Source organism: Pelodiscus sinensis, chromosome 6, assembly GCF_052426305.1.
Source record: "Pelodiscus sinensis isolate ZL-2025 chromosome 6, ASM5242630v1, whole genome shotgun sequence".
NCBI lineage: Eukaryota > Metazoa > Chordata > Testudines > Trionychidae > Pelodiscus > Pelodiscus sinensis.
In genome coordinates, this window is record NC_143057.1 from 126720298 (window position 1) to 126742893 (window position 22596).

The 22596-nt window shown below is 45.3% G+C and overlaps 1 protein-coding gene across 4 annotated transcripts in view; it reads right to left on the minus strand.

Moving 5' to 3' along the window:
- The window catches only part of KIAA1328 (KIAA1328 ortholog), a 275054-nt gene that overhangs the window by 59176 nt on the left and 193282 nt on the right, over nucleotides 1-22596 (minus strand). For all 4 annotated transcript variants that reach the window (XR_012905002.2, XM_075932757.2, XM_089779471.1 and 1 more), the window contains exon 8: nucleotides 19524-19625. Coding sequence is in view for 3 of the 4 variants with exons in the window: in XM_075932757.2 (XP_075788872.1) it covers nucleotides 19524-19625 (102 nt within the window). In the remaining variant the exon portion in view is untranslated. The remainder of the gene's footprint in view (nucleotides 1-19523; nucleotides 19626-22596) is intronic.

Genomic DNA, 22596 nt, shown 5'->3' on the forward strand with positions numbered 1-22596 from the left:
GCTAGATGGACCTTTGGTCCGACCCAGTATGGTCATTCTTATGTTCATATGTGACTGTCTTAAGACCATATAAATCAAGAAGGAAATCCTGACCTTACTAAATTTAATCAGAGTTTTGCCACTGACTTCAATAGGGACAGAAATTCTCACCATATACCTAATTAAAGGTAAGAAAGCTAAATGGCTTTTACAATTATGCACTTATGTCTTCCCTCCAATGCCGTGTCCTGGTTTTGCTTCTAATTGGTTGTATTTTGACTCCCTCTCAGCCTAACTGGCTGCCCTAAGAAACAACGAAATGATCTCCGATAATTTCTCGCCTTTGTTACCATCAGAGTGAATCTAAAAGAAAATTCCAACACAAAGCATTTTTATACAATCATGTAGAAATGACCACAGAAGGCAGGCTGGCAAAGCTTTGGCAGGACAAAATGCTGTGATTGTCTGTTTGGCCTTTTTTTTTTTTTTTTTAAATAGAGCAGAGTAGAGCAGCTGTCGTTCTAGCAAGCAGTGCTGTCAGCCTTCACAAAAGAAAGTCATGTAAATGTCAAGTCACAGGTATAAAAACAATCCTTCAATACAGCGTCTGTGCATCTGAAAAGCCTGGCTAGCTCTCACCAGTGAAAGCACCATAAGGGAAGATGCAAAAACCTGTTTAGTACAAAGTTTTTGAACTAAATCCAAAGTTCTATTGTTCTTGATCAAACACCACAACTTTGTGGCTAGGATGAAAACCATACATCTGCAAGCCCTTTTGGTGCCTTATCCATAACTGCCTTCCGATGTTCGGAGCAACATCAACCCCTAGATACCGCTCAAAATGCCATAAGCAAAATATTACCCAACCAAACATCCTGGACTATACTCCAACTTGGTTTTGAAGGCAGAAAACAATACAGTCCTGATCACCTTGGTCCAAACAGAACAGAACAGAACAGATTTTACCATGCTGGTAAAATCATGCTTGAAATCAGTGAGTCTTTTCAGAAGTGCAAGCACACACTAGCAAGGTGCAAGATCTCTTCTGTTTTTTTAACCACCACCAGGCAGATTTGAACTTGGCACCTCTGAAGTAGAGTTCAGGAGCCTCTACCCTCTGAGCTAAAAGCTAGCTGGCTCCCAGCCCATGCTGTAGAGGGCATATACCTCTTAATATACCTCTATCTCTCTTAATCTTAACTGTTCCTGTGGTCTAAGTGGTACTGCATGGTAACCACACTAGGGCTATGTCTACACTCCTGGCTTCTTGCGTGAGAAATATGCAAATGAGGCTAAGCTTGGAATATCACCGAGTCTCATTTGCATACCTAATGAGCCTCCATTTTTGCAGAAGAGGCTCTTGCACCAGAAGGAGCTGTCTACACTGCCCCTTCTTGCGTAAGAAAAACCCTCTTGTGCAAGAAGGGGCAGTGTAGACAGCTCCTTCTGGCGGAAGAGCCTCTTTTGCAAAAATGGCAGCTCATTAGGTATGCAAATGAGGCTCAGCAATAGTCCATGCTTAGCCTCATTTGCATATTTCTCATGCAAGAAGCCGCGACTGTAGATATAGCCTTGGTGTGTGGGTTACATACTTCCCCTAGGTGAGGAAGCGCATCCCGAGCTTCAAAGACCCAGTTGAAATCCCGGACGAGCCCCCGCTTGTAGCCACCATCAGGTGGATTTGAACCTAGGACTTCTGAAGTGGAGTATAGGGGCCTCTACTCTCTGAGCTAAAAGCCAGCTGTAGCGGTCTCTTGATCTTAACTGTTGCTGTGGTCTAGGTGCCACTGCATGGCAACCACACTAGGTGTGCGGGTTACATTTTCATGCACTTCTTTGCTGACAATAAATGTGAATTTGACAGAAAGATTGAAAAATAAGATCTCGTAGTATCCTCCAAGAAAGATATTTGTAACGGAAACATAATTAAGGCAATAGTTGCTTGGTATTCGCCCTGCCATACACAGGTATGACTAGGTGTGGCATGTGCAAAGAAACCAATTTGGAGTGAATCCAAGAATTCCTTGAAGTGGAGACAAGAGCTGTTAATACTGAGAAATTATATTACTTTCAGTCACAGAGCCACAGGATCAGTGCTATGCCCCTTCCATTCAAGTACAAAATGGAACTTCACAGACATTAAGCTTCAAATTGCAGAAAATTGGTATGTTAAGTTATTACCCCCATTCTGAAGGTGGTGAAACCAAAGAACAGAGAAATTAAATTGAGCCAGATGCCCAGGCCTCATGACTCCCAAGTTCCATGCTTTAAGCCCAGCCTTCTAAAACAGTCATTACATTTAATATCCTAAGACAAACAGAACAAAACAAAAACAAGAAACATCATCTGTCTTCACTGTGATGGTGGTGATTATAATGCAAAGTAGACATTTATATTGACCCTGTAAAAACCTCCCAAACACCTGGGAAGGTAGAATTTTGCAGATTACTTTTAACTATTAGATTATGCTACCCCACAGAGAGGTACTTTTGATGAAGCAGTTTTTAATAATGATTTAGGAATTTCATAACTAGCAGCTTCATTTGCTTTGAATCGACTACAACCACTTGATTCATCTCGGTGCAAAGCACCTCTGAAAAACCAAATCATTTATTTATCTAAATATGAGTTTTGACACATTACTGTGGGCCTCCAAGTCTGAAAGTTTTAACCGGTGTTTCATCAGAAACTTCTTAGGGCTTTCCTTTTAGTCCATAAACGTACTGTAAGAACAATGCCAATACAGATGCTTAAAATATACACTTAACATTTGCCTTCTGTTCTTTATGCTAATATCCCAAGGGAAACCAAAAACATAAGAACATAAGAACATAAGAACGGCCGTACTGGGTCAGACCAAAGGTCCATCTAGCCCAGTATCCTGTCTACCGACAGTGGCCAGCACCAGGTGCCCCAGAGAGGGTGGACTGAAGACAATGATCAAGCGATTTGTCTCCTGCCATCCCTCTCCAGCCTCTGACAAACAGAGGCCAAGGACACCATTTTATCCCCTGGCTAATAGCCTTTTATGGACCTAACCTCCATGAATTTATCCAGCTTCTCTTTAAACTCTATTATAGTCCTAGCCTTCACAGCCTCCTCTGGCAAGGAGTTCCACAGGTTGACAACACGCTGTGTGAAGAAGAACTTCCTTTTATTAGTTTTAAACCTGCTACCCATTAATTTCATTTGGTGTCCTCTAGTTCTTCTATTATGGGAACTAATAAATAACTTTTCTTTATCAGCCCTCTCCACACCACTCATGATTTTATAGACCTCTATCATATCCCCCCTCAGTCTACTCTTTTCTAAACTGAAAAGTCCCAGTCTCTTTAGCCTCTCCTCATATGGGACCCGTTCCAAACCCCTAATCATTTTAGTTGCCCTTTTCTGAACCCTTTCCAAGGCCAAAATATCTTTTTTGAGGTGAGGAGACCACATCTGTACACAGTATTCAAGATGTGGGCGTACCATAGTTTTATACAGGGGCAGTAAGATGTTCTGGGTCTTATTTTCTATCCCTTTCCTAATAATTCCTAGCATCCTATTTGCCTTTTTGACCGCCGCTGCACTCTGTGTGGAAGTTTTCAGAGAACTCTCCACAATTACAACAAATCAGGAAAGGGATCTTGGAGTTGCCAAATTAGCCCCCATCATACTGTACATATAGTTGGGGTTATTTTTTCCCGATGTGCATTACTTTACACTTATCCACATTAAATTTCATTTGCCATTTTGTTGCCCAATCACTCAGTTTGGTGAGATCTTCTTGGAGTCCCTCACAGTCTGCACCTTGCAGACCCTACACCTTGCAGAACTGTCATGAAAGATGCTAGAAATATCTGTTTGCCCATTGCAACTATGAACAGGATGGTGAGAAAATCTAAAGAAAATCTTTTATCTGCCAATCAAAAAGAGATGACTGAATTTCACGTAGTAGAAAGCAGAGTTTTGCATGGTTCTATTTTCAAGTAATGATAACGGTCTGAACGATCGGGAAACGTCAGTCACACCACCATACTAAAAGTACCATACTAGCACTAAGGTACGGCTGATCTTACTGAGCAGCTAGAGGCCTTAGTCCAGGGTGTGCAATAATATTTGAAGGGGGCCCACTTCAAAAATTTCCAAAGTGGTTGCATGCTGCCACAGAAGGGCAGGGTCTCGGGTGGAAGGGGCAAAGCCTTTCAACAGCAGGAGTTCAAAAAGCTTGCACCTCCCAGGCAACGTGTTAACGGCGGGGCCAGGACCTATGAGCCCTTTCAACTCCTGCTATTTAAAGGGCTCACGCCTACCCCGCAGCTGCTAACGCATTAAGGGGAGCTGCCGCGCGCCAGATGAAAGGGCTAGGCAGGCTGGGGCCTTCTCTTCGGTCTGTGTTTGTCTGGTCCAAAAGGGACCTTGGCTTTTCTACATAACATAGTTCATCGTATCTGAAGGATGAAAAACCCAACAGAGGCTCCTCTCTTGCTTTGCAGAGAATTCCAAGTCATTGGTGTTATGGTGCCATCTGGTAGGCCCAAGGAGACAATGTGCATTGAAAGGCCCAGAAGTGGGACTTCACTCCTCCAACCCTGAAAGGGAGCCAAGTTTACAGCTCTTTGTTCCAGCCCCTTTGCTCCTCAGTGGGACGAGGAGGGGAAAATCCACAACAAAACAGGGACAAATTCCAAGGAAAGGGGCGTGGAGAGGCAGGAGAAGAAACAGTAAGGGTCCAGAGTAGTGCTAGATACCCGCATGCCTTGACCTTGTCCTGACTGCAGGCGCCAATGCCAAAAGCCTCTCAGAGACAGCCCCCTTAGTGGATTTTATATGCACATGGGATAAGATGCTGATGCTCATGTTATTGATGGGGTGAAGAGAAATAAGGAGACATAATAATACAGTCTCAGCTGCAGGCATGGGTAGATTTGCACAAGGCCTATGGCAAGTGGCTAAAGGAGATGATTTCAAAGAGAGGGGTAGTGTGATCTAATCGCTCAGCTAGGAAATTAATCTTAGCAGCTGTATTTATAAGGAAGTGAATGAAATGGTTCCTTAAGGAAGGCCAGAGAGGATTTTACATAGTCAAAGTGCTTAATGTGTATGCATGTTGTGCAAGAGAAAGCAGCAATATACGGCCACAGCTTCGGTGTGTGAGGAGACGGACGGGGGAAAGTGGAAGACGACATCAGGGTTACAAGTCTGAGTGACAAGGAGGATCACGGTGGCCAATACCGGAAGCACAGCATTTCAGAAAGACAAAAAATGAAGAGCTCAGTTTTGCCAGATGAGGGTCAATCGGATGGCAAGACAACCACTGAAGCAGAAGGTATAAAAGTTATCGGCGTGGTAAGGACCTAACAGGGAGATATCTCTTTAAGAGACCGGAGGCGGGGGGGACACGGCAGGAGTGAGTTGTGTCTGAGTCTTTGTTGCTAGGCTGAATTAGCAACTCCACACTCAGAAGCTTCTGAAATTCGGGGTGTTTAGTTTGGGGTCTGCTGCAATAGGGCCTGTCTCTGTTGCTGGGGTCAGCCTCCATGAGCAAGCAGGCAGGGCATTTGCTTTACTGAGGCCATGTGCTCTGGGTGAGCTGGGAGAGGCTGAGCCAGGAGCAGAGAGCAGGCTCTTTGCACTTTGCAGCAGGTAGTGAGGATGTTAACCCTTTACCAAGGCACATGGGCAATGTTGATTGTAGCAAGGGGGAAACTGGGAGGGGGAAAAAAATCACTGTTTCTGGTTTAGATGTATGCTTGGAATGCGGTTTTGATTTTAGCCAACCAGTTCTAGTTCTCTCTCTCAACTGGTGGGAATCTTCTGATTTTCTTTGAATGTACCAATGGGGAAAGCGCCGTTTCTATTTTGTTCTTCTCAGTTTTTGTATTTTCTTGCAACAGGATTTCCTTTAAGTCTGTTCCCTTGTGACGTATCTGCATGGCTAATCAGTGAGCTGGCTGGCTAGTCCTGATCCACAGCAGAGGACAAGTCTGCCTGGATTCCTACAAGCCAAGAGGAGGGAAGATAGTTCAGACTCACTAGGGTTGCCAGGTGTCCAATATTCAACCAGATAGTCCAGTTTTTGCACCCTCTGTCCGGTAAAAAAAAATTCAGAAAATACTGGACATGTGCAATGTCCGGTATTTTCTGGTTTTCTGGCTGGGCGCCCAACGAAGCCTGGCGTGGGCGGGGGGAGTGGCTGGGAGGCGGGGCCGCGATCGGTGCTGGGAGCCCTCAGCTGGTTGTGTCTGACGTAGGAGTGACGCCGTGGGGAGGAGAAGAAGTTGTGTCCCTGCTCCTGAGCGCTGTTCAAGTGCGTTGTGGCGCCGTGGTCCAGGACAGAAGCCCGCAGGTGCTTTGTGGTTGCGTTTAGGTGCCTTCCATGGGCTCTCAGCCAAAACTGCCTGGGGTGGAATTTCTGCTTCCTCCCACTGGGACACCCAAAGACCTGGCTATGGGGGAGTCACCTTCCTACCCCTGGTCACCCCCACCCCCTACACCATTGTGTTGCCCTGGGGTTAGCCTCTCTGCTTTGGGTAGCAGGTGGCTGCTTGCTCTGCTGCCTCCCCCTTCATTCCTAGCTTGGTGGCTCTTGGTAGTAGCCACACAGGGCCTGACCCCCACCTGCTCTGAGATGTGTAATCCGGCCGTGGGAGTGGAGCTGGGCTGGACTCAGGCGCATCGTGACCCAGGCTCCCTTCTATGGGCAGGGACCACTGATAAGAGCCAAGCTATATGCAGAGCTCTTCTTCAGGTCTGAGAGCAGGACTCGGTTTTGTGTTGCACCACCCTCCCCCCAAGCCACGTGCAGGTATCAGCGTTAAGACCTAGCATGTGCGTTCGGTGTTTTTTGTTTTTGTTTTGCTAGACACATTTTTAGCCCATGTGTTTGGTATTTTTGGGAGACCATCTGGCAACCCTAGACTCAGCAAATTGTGCAGATTTGGTGATCAAAGACACTGAGACTTAAGTGAACTAAACCTAAGCTTTTGGATCTCTCCGTTTTTTCATACTGAGTTTTGTGTGGACTGAACTGTTCACATTTTTACTTTTAGTTTTCTCTTTTTTTGTGTGTTTATTGTAACTGTGAAGATAATGCCTGTGGAGTTATAAAACAGCTGTGTTATGTTGTAAAATTAGATATTTTTCATCCTAAGATTTTATAAGCGTATTTAATTAAATTAATTTCTTTAGGTGCTTTTGGACTTTAATGTGGGGAGGCTGATATTGTGCAGTCCCTGCTGAAAATCCTTAGAGACTGAACTCTGAGTCTCCAGCTACTTTTCTATGGGAGTTGGGGTTTTTGTTTGTTTGTTTGTTTGTTTTTTAAGGCCCCGGAGAAGGGCAGTGAAGTCTAGTCTAAATCCTCTCGTTGTGAGAACCTGGTTCAAAACTGGTTCCAAGAAAAATGGTATAAAACAGTGCTGCAAAAACCACATAAAAGTACTGTCTCGCCATAACAATCTAAAGATCATACTGTTTCTCAAAATTCAGGCAACCCCTAAATGAAAGTGAACCTGAACAATAACTTTAGCTAAACGTCAGGTCACGCGCATTAATATAATGAGATGAAGAATATGAAAAGGCCATTCAAAGTAGAATCTAGCGAGTTAGGAATGCCACGCTTAGCTGCCTTCTAACATATAATTAATGATCCCAGAAACTACGAACTCTCCTGGCTGTCCTGTTCTTTACACTAGATAGGGCAAGCAAGCTGCTGCTTCCACAAATACTGCCTGCCCTTTGAGAAGCTGAAAAGCTTTTTTCCTCTGTTCCATCAGGGCCACACTGCCATTCCCATGACATGCTGAGCTGTGAACCATTACCCAAATCAGAATATAGCAGTTGGCAACCCAGTACACATCTCTCATGATGGGCTGGTTCTTGGTGAAATGTTAAAGAAAAAGTCATTACCTCTTTCCTACTGCTTCTAATACCCTACCTTCCTCTAGATTATTTATAATCCCCACTAAACCTATCCTCTGTTTATAGCCTTTTAGCACAATAGAAAAATATAAACTATCAGGAGATCTGCTTTGTTTTGTACCACTCCCAGGCATTCCGTACAACAAAAGGAAAATCTCTTCCCATCAAAGGGCCTGATCCCATATGAAGCCCCGATTCTCAGAGTCAAGGTTAAAGGATTAAGGCCTGAAGCACTGAGTACCAGAGGAAAGAAAGCCAAATATCAAAAGAAACACAAAAATCAATCCTCTACACCACAGGGGCAGTGTGAAGAACAAGTCAGCTGGGCTGAATCTAAAATTTTCTCTGTGTGGCTCTCAAAAATTAGCACTGTTATAAATGTAATAGCAGTTTTGCAAAGACAAAGCATCCCTGGAAAACAACTGAGCTCAATTCAAAATATCATTATACTCTGGAAAGTTTTATGTCACCATAATTTTTTTTTCAAATGCATAAAGTCGACTTCAGAGAAAGAGAGGTCGTCATGTGATGTTATCCTTCTATGAAGTTTGTATTTCTAGAATGTAATATTGGCTTTTTGCTTCAATTCTCTGCATGCTAAAATGCAGCAAAGGTCACAGAAGGTAGAAAGAAGTGGGTTTAGCTTGTGATCATGGCCAGAAATAGCAGGGTATACAAGATTTCCTGTTTTGATTTTGTAGTATCAATGGCTTTTGTTCTTATATCTGAAATGATGGGCAGTACTAAATTTTTAAATGGCTTAATAGTTGCAAGTGTAAGTTCCAAATGTTGCTAATTTAAAAGTACCTTCCAGAACTTTTTTGTTTAAAGAAGATCTGTCTCAACTTTTCCTACTGAACACAATTTGGGACACAAAAAAATACATTAAAATATTAATCTCAGAGGGATAGCAGTGTTAGTCTGTAATTTTAAAAACAAGTAGTCCTATGGCACCTTAGAGACTAACAAAACTGTATAGTATCATGAGCTTTTGTGGGCAAAACCCACTTCTTCAGATGATGAGCTGGAGAGGAATAACAGAAACCGAGTATTTTATAACAGGAAAAAAAAAGTTACTGTCAATTGTAGGACAGGTGCTAATGAGGCTAATTAAGCGGGTTGGAAGTGTCCCTTTTGATGTAAAAATTGAGTGTTAAAGGCAGAGGAGAACTGAAGCAAAAAGCAAACTGTACTAACTATTACATTCTGTCATTTGTATTAAAATATCAGTTGCTATCATAATTTTTAAAGATACACAATTACCTATAATAAAGGCAATTATATTAAAACTAATTGAGCCATATTTCAAAAAAGTGTTGCAGTTGCATGAAGTGATCTACTAGTTTTTAATGTGTCCTCAAAAGAAGACAACAGCAGGTGTTCTGAAAAACGTCTTTCCCCGTTTCCCCGTGTCTGCACAGGAAAGAGCTCCCAAAAAGTATGGTGAGTGAACTTATATGAACTAGGAGATACCTAGAGATTTTGTCACCACACAAGCCAAACTCCCAGGACATTGTCGATTTCAATATATGAAGCCACAAAAATCACACTAGGAGATTTACCACACATTATCATTACACATTAATAGGCCTTTGGAAAATTCACAAGTGGCTGGTTTTTACTGTGTACAAATTACCAGCAACATACCGCGACCATTTATCCGACCCTCTTGCCACAAGTGTTCCCTAATTACAAACTTATCTTGCTTTTTAAAGACTTGTCAACCTAGGAACCTCCAGCTTTTCACTAAGACTGACTATCCGGATTCGGCCTGTGGAGACCCTTTTGCTCACCCTCTGTTCTATTCAGGAATGTGTATCTGCAGCTAATTCAGCATTAAGCATTTCTTGCCGATACACCAAGTACATTTTTATTAACTAAACTAGAAGGCTTCACCCCCTGCGTGCTACACTTGCCAACCCCCCCATCTGTCCCCCACAGCCAGATCGTAGCCTCCCCTGCCACCCGTGCCACAGCAGGAGCTGGAGGCTAGCAGGGAACCCAGGGCACCCCCTGACGAGGGGCCAGGAGGTGAACCCTGAGCCATGGCTGCCGCTTCCCCTTCTGACTCTGCAGAGGCTGGGGGGCCATTATGATGTCACTGTCATTCCGCAGGATTTTTTTTTTTTTTTTAAGAGAAAGATAAGTTCCTACTGAGTTTCCTAGCTGAACAGGCCACCAACTTCCATGTAAAATAATCTGCCACAAAGAGAGAGAAAGCCCTGGTGTTAAAATGGACACTAACAAATGGACAAGCCGTTTCCAGCTACCCACGGTAAAGATTTTATAAGCCGCTTACAAGCACAGTTGATTTCTGTCGGTTTTAATGCTGTCAATCTGCCAGTTTTAAAAATATTCAGAAGAAAAAAATCCGAGCCAGCTGCATTCAGTAAGTGCGTAAAGTTGCCTAAGTGGCACACTGGGTTATTAAATGCACCTCTCGAGACCAGGGAACAACTCATAAATGAATTGGAGTTTGGTGGTCTTAGTCAAATACTGCAAATTCTGGCACGATTGGCAGTTCTTCTCTAGAGACTCCAGACTGGAATAGCAGGAGGTGATGCATGTCCTGATTGAGGAGAATTGACAGATGGCCCCAGGTGTGAAATAACAGGGGTGCTACAGTTTGCTATGGAGACACACTGGCGGAGTTGTACGTGATGGAGTCCTTGAGGACTGGAAAAGCTGGGGTGCTGCAGGTTAGAACAGAAGTGTATTTGCATAATTGTGTGGGTTTGGGCTTTTTTTAAACAAAGAACATTGTGAAAGAAATGACAAGGCTGGGACCGCAGGAGGGGCTGCAAGCCACTCTTTTGCATTTATATTTAATTGTCCTGAATATTTGGACACAAAAGCAAGTGTGTCATGGTACAGCTAGCACAACATAGATAACAATGCAAACAATCCTAAAGAATGGAGTCAACAATATATATTTAACAAAGAGCAAAGATAACTGTCACCTTCTCTCATAAAATAATAAAGTTATATCGTAAATAAAAATCTTTTAAAAGACGACCCTTGATGGTGTTCCCTCCTGGAACTATCTCCATAACAACGAACATTTCAACAGAGGGAAACTGCTCTTAAATTCTCTGTTTGATATTTCCAGCTAACTAAAAACATAAAGGAGAAACACACAAGGGTGAGATAGATCCACACACACTGATGAGAAAAGTCTTTGACAAAATAAGCGGTTGCAAATTAGATCTGGAAAATCTCTAGTAGTGGAGGAAAAATCCTTTCGTGGATACTGTCCATTCAAAGGGCGCCTGTCTATGTCACACCTACTTGACACTAATTGTGTCAAGTGTTCCTATGTCAAACATGTGCAGGTGAGTTTGCTACGGAGATGCACCGGCAGAGCTGTGATGGAGTCCTTGAGGACTGGAAAAGCCGGGGTGCTGCAGGTTAGAATTTCTGTAAGTCCCAGAAATTGATTAGCAGGGGGTGCTTTATGTCTGGACGGAACCGTGTGCATTGACAGAGAGCTGAGGGGGCCAAGCAATACAACAGCAAGGACTGCTCTAGGTTAGAATTTAAGCACCCAGAAGAGTTAAAAGGAAAGATTTGCACAACCTGGCTCTAGTCCAAGCTATTAGACAGCCCTCATTCCATTTCAGATTCACAATTATAATTAAACAAAGGGGAAAGTAGTGGATTATTTTAAAATTCCACTCTCCCAGATGCAGTTATCAGGAGTATGCCCACTGCTGTGCCATGCAAATTGACCCTCCTGATAAGCAGGGAGTGGGTATTTGAGCATGTACCAGGCATTGGCACCTGAGAGGCAGAATTTTTTTTTAAAGCTGTTGTAAGCTAATCAAATACAGCAGGTAATGCTTATAAAGAATTTCTACAAACCAAACTTTCCTCTAACTTTATCTCCCTCTGGCTGAAGATCTGTCCTGGACTCTCACATGTGCACAAAAAGCTGGTGAAAGGCCATGCCCCCCCACTGCTGTGCCTCAGAGAACTGAAGATCCTGCAATTAGTTTCTTCAGCTTCCTAGAGATGGCCAATCTATAGATCAGCGGATGAGCATTCTTCCCAGATGCATTCCTCTTTCTGTGTACACCACAAGTGACAAATTCAGCATTACACATTTACATCAGGACAATCCAAGCAGACAGAGATGAGCAACAGTTGTTGAAAGGTTTTGATAATTAGTGAAACTGAAAAGGGAGACTTGTGGCACAGGAAACCAAACACACAAATCCATTCAGAAGTTGGGTACATTTAAAGTGCTCCCTAGACTCAAAGTTTTCCCTTCCACAAACAGGCAGATTGCCATGAATAACTCAGACCGAAATCAGCCTCTTCTCTGTATTTGCTCTTGAAATCTCTTCTTCAAGTAGGTAAAAAATTATGCCCTACAGGAGATGACAAGATGCTTTGAAAGTACATACCTCATTTCTGACTACAATTACCTTTCGCTAGCTTGGCACAGCTGCGTGCTCCTATTTGCTTTTGTTTTTCCATTAAGGGCTCGTCCATTATTTGTATCCACCCTATGCATGCCAATGATGCACATTCCCTAGCCTACGATTCTTTCCACAGATAATAGAGAATAAATTGCAATTAGATTTTGGTAATTGTAGATAATTAACTCAAAATGAGCTGTTAATTATAAAAATCTATGTTTTTCAGTTCTTGATTGTATTATTTATTTTACTTGTAAATTCCAATGTCTCACTTGAGCAAGTTTAATATTTTAAATACTTTTAGCAATTTTAAAAAAAATACCAAGAGTATTTGAAACTGAGCGTTGTTTATTTGAAAATTAAAATTAAGTTTCGGGGAAGTTCCCCTGAGAAGCTCACACAAACTGGAAGATAAACAGGGATGGTTTTCCATCATAATTCTTGATAATATTTTCTATAGTAAAAAGCCGCTGGCATTTCAATACAACTGCCAGCTTGTTCAGAAGAGAAGAGCTGTCCCCTCCCATCCCAGTGACACTCACACGCACTCTTTTCTGAGGCTGAAAAAAAATCAAATGCATATAAACGAGACAAATGGACTTGTCTGTGTAGCCTCTTCTAGCCTTACATAGGATTAAATTATTTAAGGAGCATTCATCTGGTAACCTTTGCAAAACTGAAGACTGACTACAGGAAATAAACTTTCAAATACTTGGCTGCCAAACTCTGGGACCAGCTGGCGCTGTGACTTGGGACTGCAGAAATGCATATTAACTTTGAAAAATTACTGTGGGTTTAATCAAGAAAATGGGAAAGCAAGAGAAAGGGGAAAAAAACATGAAATCTGGATCTCATTTTGTAAACAACACTTTTTCTTCATTTCCCCCTTATATTAAGTAGATTTTTGCAGGTTTTAGCAACCTATCGCAAACGGCCTGCAGATGTTCTAGGTTACATTTCTCCTCAAAGAACAATGCTAGACTATATTTAACTAGATTTATTTTCTGAACCTCCTTTGCTACAGGGATCATGAGATCACCTGGGTTTTGTAAAAAAGAAGGGGAAAAAGAGATGATCACTTTTAGTACTTTCCTAATTTGTGGTGATAAGTTTAAAATACAATAGAGTCGACTACCTGTTAACACAAATGTGACTGGATAATCATTAACTTGGACGGGAGAAAGAGCAAACTATGGAGTCCCTGAGGAAGGTCTCTCACCCCACTGATGTCCTAATTGAGATAGAATGCATGAGATGAAAGAGTTGAAGGTGTTGACATGACCCTGTCACTGTTCCACAAGGTTTGGTACACATGGCAACACCATTAAACAGCTGTTTACATTTTTGTATTGAAGATATTGAAAGAGGGAAAAGCAGTTAAAGCAACTGAAATGCAAGGTATTTAGGGTTGCCAGATGGTTTAACAAAAAATGCCGAACACCCCCTCCACCCCCAAAATAAAACACTGGGAAAAAATTCTATTGAGGAAAAAACGGGGGAAGACCAAAGTTGTTGGGGGGGGAAAAAAGGAAAAAAGGACCCTGATACCCCAAGAGTTGTTTAAAAAAAAAAAAACCCCAAAACAAACGGCTTCCCTTTAAGAAATACTTTGCTTTTGAGGATTTTTTACCCTAACAGGCCGCCGGTGGCCGCCCGCCATCTTGCCTCCCTGCGCCGGGCCAGACAGCTCCCCTGCAGGACCCGGTAAGCACCTGGGATTTTCGCCTCCTGGCCGGGGAAAAAAAAAAATTAGAAATTACCGGACTTTTTAGGTGCCCGGTATTTTCTGAATTTTTTTTTTTAAACCGGACAGGAGGCGAAAATCCCAGACTGTCCGGTTCAATAACGGACACCTGGCAACCCTAACGGTATTAAGTAAGGCTTTTATTTTAACAACAGCCACAATCCATTTGGTGGGTGAGGATTTTAGAAGGAAGATTCCAGTTGCCTGATGGGGCTTCCTTTTGAGTAGCTGAGTAGTCGCTGCACCCCTTGCTTACATCTCTTCTTGCAATCTCACTGATGGAAGAACAGAAGCAGAATATCCCTCCTACACCTTATGGGGTATGGTTCACTGTCCCATGTAGTAGCACTTAGCCCACTTACAGAGAGAGAATGAGTCTGCTCTACATGTAGTAGAGGCTCAAGCACTAAGCTCCAAAAGTCACAGGTTCGGGTCCCTCCTGTCGGCGTTTCAGTAACACGTGCTCTTATTAGCCACTCTAAGCACTGGCAAACTTTTACCAGCAGTGGGCTGTTTAGGGCACAGGAGGGCAAAATATGGCCCCATAAGCTGTATTCGGCTTACCAAGATGCCAGATCCAGCCCCCGCAGAAAGCTGTTGGCTGCAGAGCCCATATGCTTCTCTGAGCCCTGCAGCACAACCACAAGGGTCCCATCGTCCAGAAACTGGCAAATGGGAGCTGCCTGGGCTGTGTTTGCAGGGCAGGCTGTGGGTGAAGTAACCCCCCCCTCCCACCTGCCCGGCTCATGGCACTCAGAGAAGTACATGGTCCTCACAGCCAGCTGTACTTTGAGCGGTGTGCAGGAGCAAGGAAGGCAGGGTGCTGGTCTGCTGGTTGGGAGCCGCCTCGGTAAGTGCCTCCTGGCCAGCTCCTCCCTCCCCTTCCTACACACCTGGCCCAGGTCACAACCCAAACCCTCTGCACTCCCGCTCCTGCACCCATACCCCTCCCAGATCCTGTACCTCCATCTTCTACACCAGCTCACAACCCTCCCAGACCCTGCACCCCTCCTCCAGGGCACAATCCTCTCCTGCAACCATACCCTCTCTCAGTTCCCTGCCCCAGGTCACAATTCCTTCCTTCATCCACTCTCTCCCAGACCCCACACTTTCTCCTGCATCCCACCCCCACCCCAGACCTCGCACCGCCTCCATTAATAGCATGGAAGTGCACGGCTGTTGACCATTCACCAAATTCTTGTTATTAATTCCCCCCCCCCCAAAAAAAAAATGATTGCCCACCTCTTGTTAAGGGCATTCTTTCTAACTGCCTCTTTCTGGTCACAGACATTTAGTGAGGTTACAAAATATACAGTCTTGACCAGCTAAGCCAGACTCTTATGAAACCGAAAACAAAACGGGGGGGGGGGGGGAGGGAGATGGGCAGGAGAAGAAATAAGGTGTGAAAGGAAAAACACACATTGGGTGGGAGTATGAGAGAGAAAGTGTCACATTCCAAGTGGTGTTCAGCATGTAACTAAAGCCAGCGGATGTCACCTTGTTCCCTCTTCTTCTGGCCTGGTTTGATCAGGGCATCTCTTTGGATGAGAATGACGAAGGTCCAGGATCCAAAGACAGGGTGGAGATGGCAGCCGTGATGGTGAAGTTTGCTCTTTCCGGTTTTCAGTGAGCCAACATTGTGGAAACCAGCGCTCCCCACCGCAGGGTTCCCTCAAAGGCTGTCCGTCAGCGGTGTGAGTTTTGTCTTGTGCACCCATACTGAGGTCATGTGCCACCGCGGCACCCACCAGTTACTAACAAAATTACACCTGCACGCTCTATCACACACTGTAAATATCTATAATTTAAAATTGTTATATAAGAAAAAAATACTAAAACACTGGGTAATTAACAAGGTGCAAGACCCTGCACCCACCCACCCTGAAAACCTCCCAGCTTGCTAGATCCTGCCCCCAACACACACTGCCCACCCATCAAGACCACACACAGCCAGCTGGTACCGGTATAGGCCTGGCTACCTGCCCAACCCCACACACACATTGTAGTTGTGCCCAGCCTTGCAATGTGTCTCCTCCCCCTCCCATATGCCACCAGTATATAAGCCAGGACCGTGTTATTTGCCCCCCAAAACACAAACAGCCAGGACCTAGGCCTATCACAGCCCAAGCACCACTGCTCAGAGACCTGAGCCTAGCCCCTCATCTCGCCTGTTCCCAACCCCGCACCTTGCCCTCCGTCCGCCACCCTAGAATTTACCTGTGCCTAGTACCTCCGACTACCACAGACGGCTGGTGCCTTTGCGCCCCATCCGGCCAGCTTCTCTGCCAGGTTCCCCGCTGTCCTTGGCCCCTCTGGTACAACCCCAGTACCTACTTCACCACTCTCCAGCCCAGGCTCCCATGCAGCTCGTGGCTCTTCTGGCCCCGGCTGCCGCAGCAGCCTCCTACTTTGGGGCTTGCAGCTCCTCCAGCCCCGGCCGCTGCTGCAGCCTTCCACCATGTGGCTCACAGCTCCTCTGGCCCCGGCCATACAGCAGCCTCCCACCATGCAGCTCCTCTGGCCCCAGCTGCCTCCTGCCACCTGCCATATGGCTTCGCAGCTCTGCACCAGAGGTGGACATTTTTTCTGCACGCAGCTTAGAGGGAACCCTGCCCCACAGAGTCTTTTTCTTAAAAGGAACCCAAAAGGGAGTGATGGCGTTCTTTTGTCTATGCCTTATTTCCAACACACCAATGTCGGCTCATTGATTGCATCTCATGCTGTCCGTGTTTACAGACTCCTTGAATTAAACCAGTAAGCTTTTTGGATTGGACTAATTCACTCTCTTCTTGAACTTCTTCGCAGCCACATTTATTATAGTTTAGTGCAACATTTTATAAACTTTCATTCGCTTCTCACTGTTGAGCTCACAATTAGGGTAAATTTGAAGGCCCGATTATCACACAATCGTCCCAGCCCCAACCAAGGGTGAAGAAAAGAAAATACAGAAGGAAATTAGTATCAGTCAATAAGTCACCAGGCAGCAAAGAAAAAAAACCTAAGCCGTGGCTGGTACCCAAATTTCTCACTGGAAAGTCCTGCTGGGGGGAATTTCTGGGCCAGCAGCAGGTGCTGCCTTCCTTGACTGCTGCACACGTTTACCTGGCTTCTGCTGCTTGCTAGCCATGATTTGCTGGGATGAGAACAGGATTCATCAGGTCAGAGACTACAGGGTTGGCTCGGGATGAGCCAACACACCACTGAGCCTATGTCCGTGATGCCTAGTCAATGTGTGGAGGTAGGAGGAGAGGAATGACCAGTAGGAAGGTGCTCCTCGTACTTAGTGTTCTTGTCTGGCAGCATGCTTTAGAACACTAGACATGAGGATGGTTTTTCTTTGGCGTCGGGAAGCCTGTACACTTTCTTATTCTTTCCTGCTTTGCAGAGAAGAGGTCTTGTGCACAGTCTTTGACCAGTAGCTCAGGGCCAGAAGATGATCTACAACGCCAACCTGACTGTGGTCTAGCAGGATACTGCACTGATAGTCAGGTCAGAAAGCACAAAGGGGAGGTGTATCTTTAGAAACAAAAGATTTTCCTGCTCAGAGTTGGAGTGAGGAAAGGCCAGGTGATCCGTAAGTGCCAATAAGATATAGAACGACCTTGTAGACTTCCTCCAGTCTCTGAGAAGTGCAACAGCTACCTGAACCCACTCAGAACTCCCAACTGACTTCAGAAAACACAAAAGTTGACATGACTTCATTGGGAATTTTGCATGAGTAAAGACTAGTGGATCAGGTTTAAACTCAATGTCATAGTTGTAAGCAGGGTCTGAATCAATGCTTCCATTGCAGCCAGCTGGAATGGGAGAGAAATTGTGGGCGTGGTTATGTTCACCCAGTTTACTTAGATCTGATAGTATTCAACAGTTATGTAAATACAGTTCACACTGAAATGGTAAAGAAATCCTGGGTATGTTTATGTAAATACAGTTCCCTAAGTTTTGCTTAGGCCTGCTTGATATTAAGTTGTTAAAAGGTGTTTTGTCTATTGTTACCAATTTGGCTGTTGTGGGGTCACAAACTGTGTTAACACTAAATGTAGGAACTGTAAGATATGACCGCCAATGCTTGTAGTTATTGGGCGCCGCAGGGTGAGCGGGGCGTGAGCTACAGTCCCTGCTCACGCAATTTCCCCGCTGTACCTCTGGCTCCCCTACCCCCCGCGGAGACAGTGCTATGAGGATCTGTCTTTTAAGCCGGCTCCTCCCAGCACCAGCTTCTGCTCCCTGACCCTGACCCCTGCCCTCCGCTGCCTCTAATAGAGGCAGCAAGGTGGGGAAGTGACTAGTCGAGTCCCTACTCGACTATCCAATAAGCTTATGCTTATTGGATCATTGACTAGTTGACTAGGTGCTTGCATTCCTAATTCCAGGTAGCCGGCAGGAGCAGCACGTAGGTGACATTACCACCTACTCAACGAGGGAAGACATCATGATATCCCTATGAACTCTGGGTCTGCACTGACTGCACAGAGCTGTGACTGGGGTGTTTGAAGTGAGGGGAAAGTACATTATGTGAGTTGGAGATTGGACAAAAGATCTTTACGCAAAAGACTCTGCCCTGTGGACTCCAGGGATGGTACCTTGCCTACAGGTTTTCCTTGTTCGTGTGTGTTTCCGTAGGTTACAGATATTGAACAGATTGTTTCGATGTCTGACTCGGTGCTTGCAAGAAGGAAAGAATTGCCTCTAAAGGCACCCACTGGCTCGGCTGGAATTTTCCCAGTTGACTGGGTGGGGACTCAAGCCAGTTTGGGTACATTGTTGAACCCCCCGCCCCCAAATCCAATACTGAACCCGGCCCCTCTGGTTTTCAACTGCTACCAACAGAAGGCTTACATACATTATTAGTTACATGATCTAAAGAGACAGGACAATAAAGGATAGCACCATTGCTACTCTAAAGAGGAGGACCTGCAGGGTAGACAGACTCAGGGGTACACTCACATTGCATTCAAGCCCTCCTGGATGGCCTGTGTCAGCTGGTTCGGGCTATAGAGCTGCATTGTAGGCATACAGGCTCTTGGACTCCATGCGCCGCATGCGCTGTGCGCCCGGGGCCGGCCCAGATCATTTGGCAGGCGCACGTAAATGCTCCGGCGGGGACCACTGTTGGGGACCACTTTTCTAGAGTCCAGGGTTCCCACTTACTCTGCAATTTTATAGTCCTGCAGCATGAGCCAGAATCAAACACACAGTGTGTGACACAACAGAGAATGGAAGCCAGCTCTCCTGAGAGCCCATCAAGCTCTTTAACCACAATGCTGGCCTCTCTTTGAGTTATGAATACATTTTCTGGAGACCAAGCTAGACTAGTTCATGGGGTCTTTCCTGGGTTAGCATTTAACCCAAACCCAACTGAAGTACAGGCCAAAAATATGCATGTGGCAGCAAGTAACATCTTTTTGAAAATGAAGCAAATACACCAACACTTAGAAGCACTTTCTAGTGGTTTAAAGAAAATGAAAGATTACCTTAGCCCCCTGCCAGTACCGTTCATCATAAGGGCTGGTCCCCCCGGCCCACCTGGAGTTTTGTCAGCGACTACTTCGGAATCAGGAGCTTGGCCTTTAAATCTAGAAAGGAGAATTTAAGTTAGCTTTGCATCCTAGAGAGGCTGCTGTGCTGTAGCTATCCCTAGACCCCAACACACACAGCACTTCACACAGAGAAGCTTTCACAAAACACCTCCATTTTCTCTCCCGGTTCCCCCAGCTTAGGAGAGACAGCTTCCACCTGTTACCTTTGTTTCCTTGGGCTGCGGTTGACAAAATTATTTACTTCTACTGACTACAAACCACTTGCTTTCCAGAAACTGGAGACTGAATATTATGGCAAATGTTTGCTCTTCAGCACATGGAAGAGTACCCTAGCACCAGGCAAGCACTCAAGGGCAGCATGGAAGCTGCATGCAGTATTGGACATTGCAGCTATTCTCCAGCTTTAAGATGGTCATGAGGTCCTGGGAGCTACAGGTCTCAGCAGATGATGTTCCTTCTTTCATAAACTCAGAGCTGGAAGAGACCTCAGGGGGTCATCAAGTCCAGCCCCCTGCTCTAGGCAGGACCAATTCCAACTAAATCAACCCAGCCAGGGCTTTGCCAAGCCAGGACTTAAAAACCTCCAGGGATGGAGATTCCACCCCCTCCCTAGGGAACCCATTCCAGTGCTTCCCCACCCTCCTAGGGAAATAGTTTTTCCTAATATCCAACCTAGACCTCTCCCACTGTAACTAGAGCCCATTGCTCCTTGTTCTGCCATCCGTCACTACTGAGAACAGCCTTTCTCCAGCCTCTTTGGAACCTCCCTTCAGGGAGTTGAAGGCTGCTCTCAAATCCCCTCCCACTCTTCTCTTCTGCAGACTGAACAAACCCAAATCCCTCAGCCTCTCCTCGTAGGTCATGTGCTCCAGCCCCCTAATCATTTTGGTTACCCTCCACTGGACCCTCTCCAATATGTCCGTATCCCTTCTATAGTGGGGGCCCAGAACTGGACACAATACTCCAGATGTGGCCTCACCAGAGCCGAATAAAGGGGAATAATCACTTCTCTAGATCTGCTGGCAATGCTCCTCCTAATGAACCCTAATACGCCATTAGCCTTCTTGGCTGCAAAGGCGAACTGTTGACTCATATCCAGCTTCTCATCCACTGTAACCCTAGGTCCTTTTCTGCAGAACTGCTACTTAGCTGGTTGGTCCCCACCCTGTAACAATGCTTGGGATTCTTCCATCCCAAGTGCAGGACTCTGCACTTGTCCTTGTTGAACCTCATCAGATTTCTTTTGGCCCAATCCTCTAATCTGTCTTGGTCCCTCTGGATCCTATCCCTGCCCTCCAGCGTATCTACCTCTCCCCCTAGCTTCATGTCATCCTCAAGCTTGCTGCAGGTGCAATCCATCCCCTTATCTAGGTCATTAATAAAGATGTTCAACAAAACCAACCCTAGAACCAATCCTGGGGGCACTCCACTAGAAACTGACCACCACCAACCTAACATCGAGCCTACTCGTTGGGCCCGACAGTCTAGCCAGCTTTCTATCCATCTTACAGTCCATTTACCCAACCCATACTTCCTTAACTTGCTGGCAAGAATATTGTGGGAGACCGTATCAAAAGCTTTGCTAAAGTCAAGGTATATCACATCCACTGACTTTCCCACATCCACAGAGCCAGTTACCTCATCATAGAAGCTAATCAGATTGGTCAGGCACGACTTGCCCTTCGTGAATCCATGTTGACTGTTCCTAATCACTTTCCCCTCTTCCAAGTGCCTCAAAATGGATTCCTTGAGGAACCCCTCTATGATTTTTCCAGGGAGTGAGGTAAGGCTGACTGGTCTGTAGTTCCCTGAGTTGTCCTTCTTCCCTTTTTTAAAAGATGGGCACTACATTTGCCTTTTTCCAATCACCCAGGATCTCTCCCGATCTCCATGAGTTTTTTAAGATAATAGCCAAGCACTTTGCAATGACATTTGCCAACTCCCTGAGTACCCTCGGATGCATTAAATCTGGACCCATGGATTTGTGTATGTCTAGCTTTTCTAAATTGTTCCTAACCTGTTCTTTCTCCACTGAGGGCTGCTCACCTCCGTCCCATTCTGAGTTGCCTAGTGCAGTAGTATGGGAGCTGACCTTGTCTGTGAAGACAGACTATTTATCTGAGTATCTTCTCTGTTTGGATCAAGATGGAAAATAGCATGCTGGTAAGTTTCCCTTTCTGTTTGTATAGTGATCCAATTTCTGGTCTTCGTAGAGAGTAACAGAAAGAACCTTAAATCTGCCACTGAGCCAGAATTGAAGATGGCCTCTTCTGTACCTCAAGCCAGCATAATTTTGGGCTGCCCTGAAGTGTAATTAAACACACCTAGAGGAATCATCCCCCCCGCCTCCACTGAAAGGCAGCCACCTCTGATATGAGAAGTGGAATCTATTATACAAGTAGAGCACATGGGATTGAAGAATACTGTGTCCACTGGAAACTGCAGGAGGGAATTTAGAGAGACAAGAGTTTGCCATGAAAAAAGGTTGATCCCTGCTCTTGGAAAAAGAAATATGGGCCTTTTAAGAGCCACTAACTAGTACAAGTGGCCAGGATCTTTTTTTACTTCTCATTTAAATGATGCCACCTGTAGCGTCCCATAATGGGCCTAGTCCTGCACTGTACACTTCTACCCACTGAGAGTATTTGCTGGTTTTGTTTGTTTTTTACTATGCTGGTGGTGGTGAAAGACAAGTGAATAGCTTAAGTGTCTTCCTTGGTGAGTCTTCCTGATCATTTAGCAAGGTGTACTTGAATGATTAAGTAAACAAGTCCTTGTCATTTGCAGCACAAGTTGGACCTCCCTGATCCAGCATCCCTGGGACCTGACTGGTCCTGGATGAGGGATTTTGCCAGACCAGAGGAGGTTGCTTTTGGACCCCTCCCATCAACCCCCCTGGCCTGGCCACTGGCCTCCTGGCTGGCTCCCCACCTCCTGCTGGCCCCGCTGGCCTGCCAACCCCACTGGGCAGCCATCTCTGATGGGGATCCCCGGCCCACCACGCACC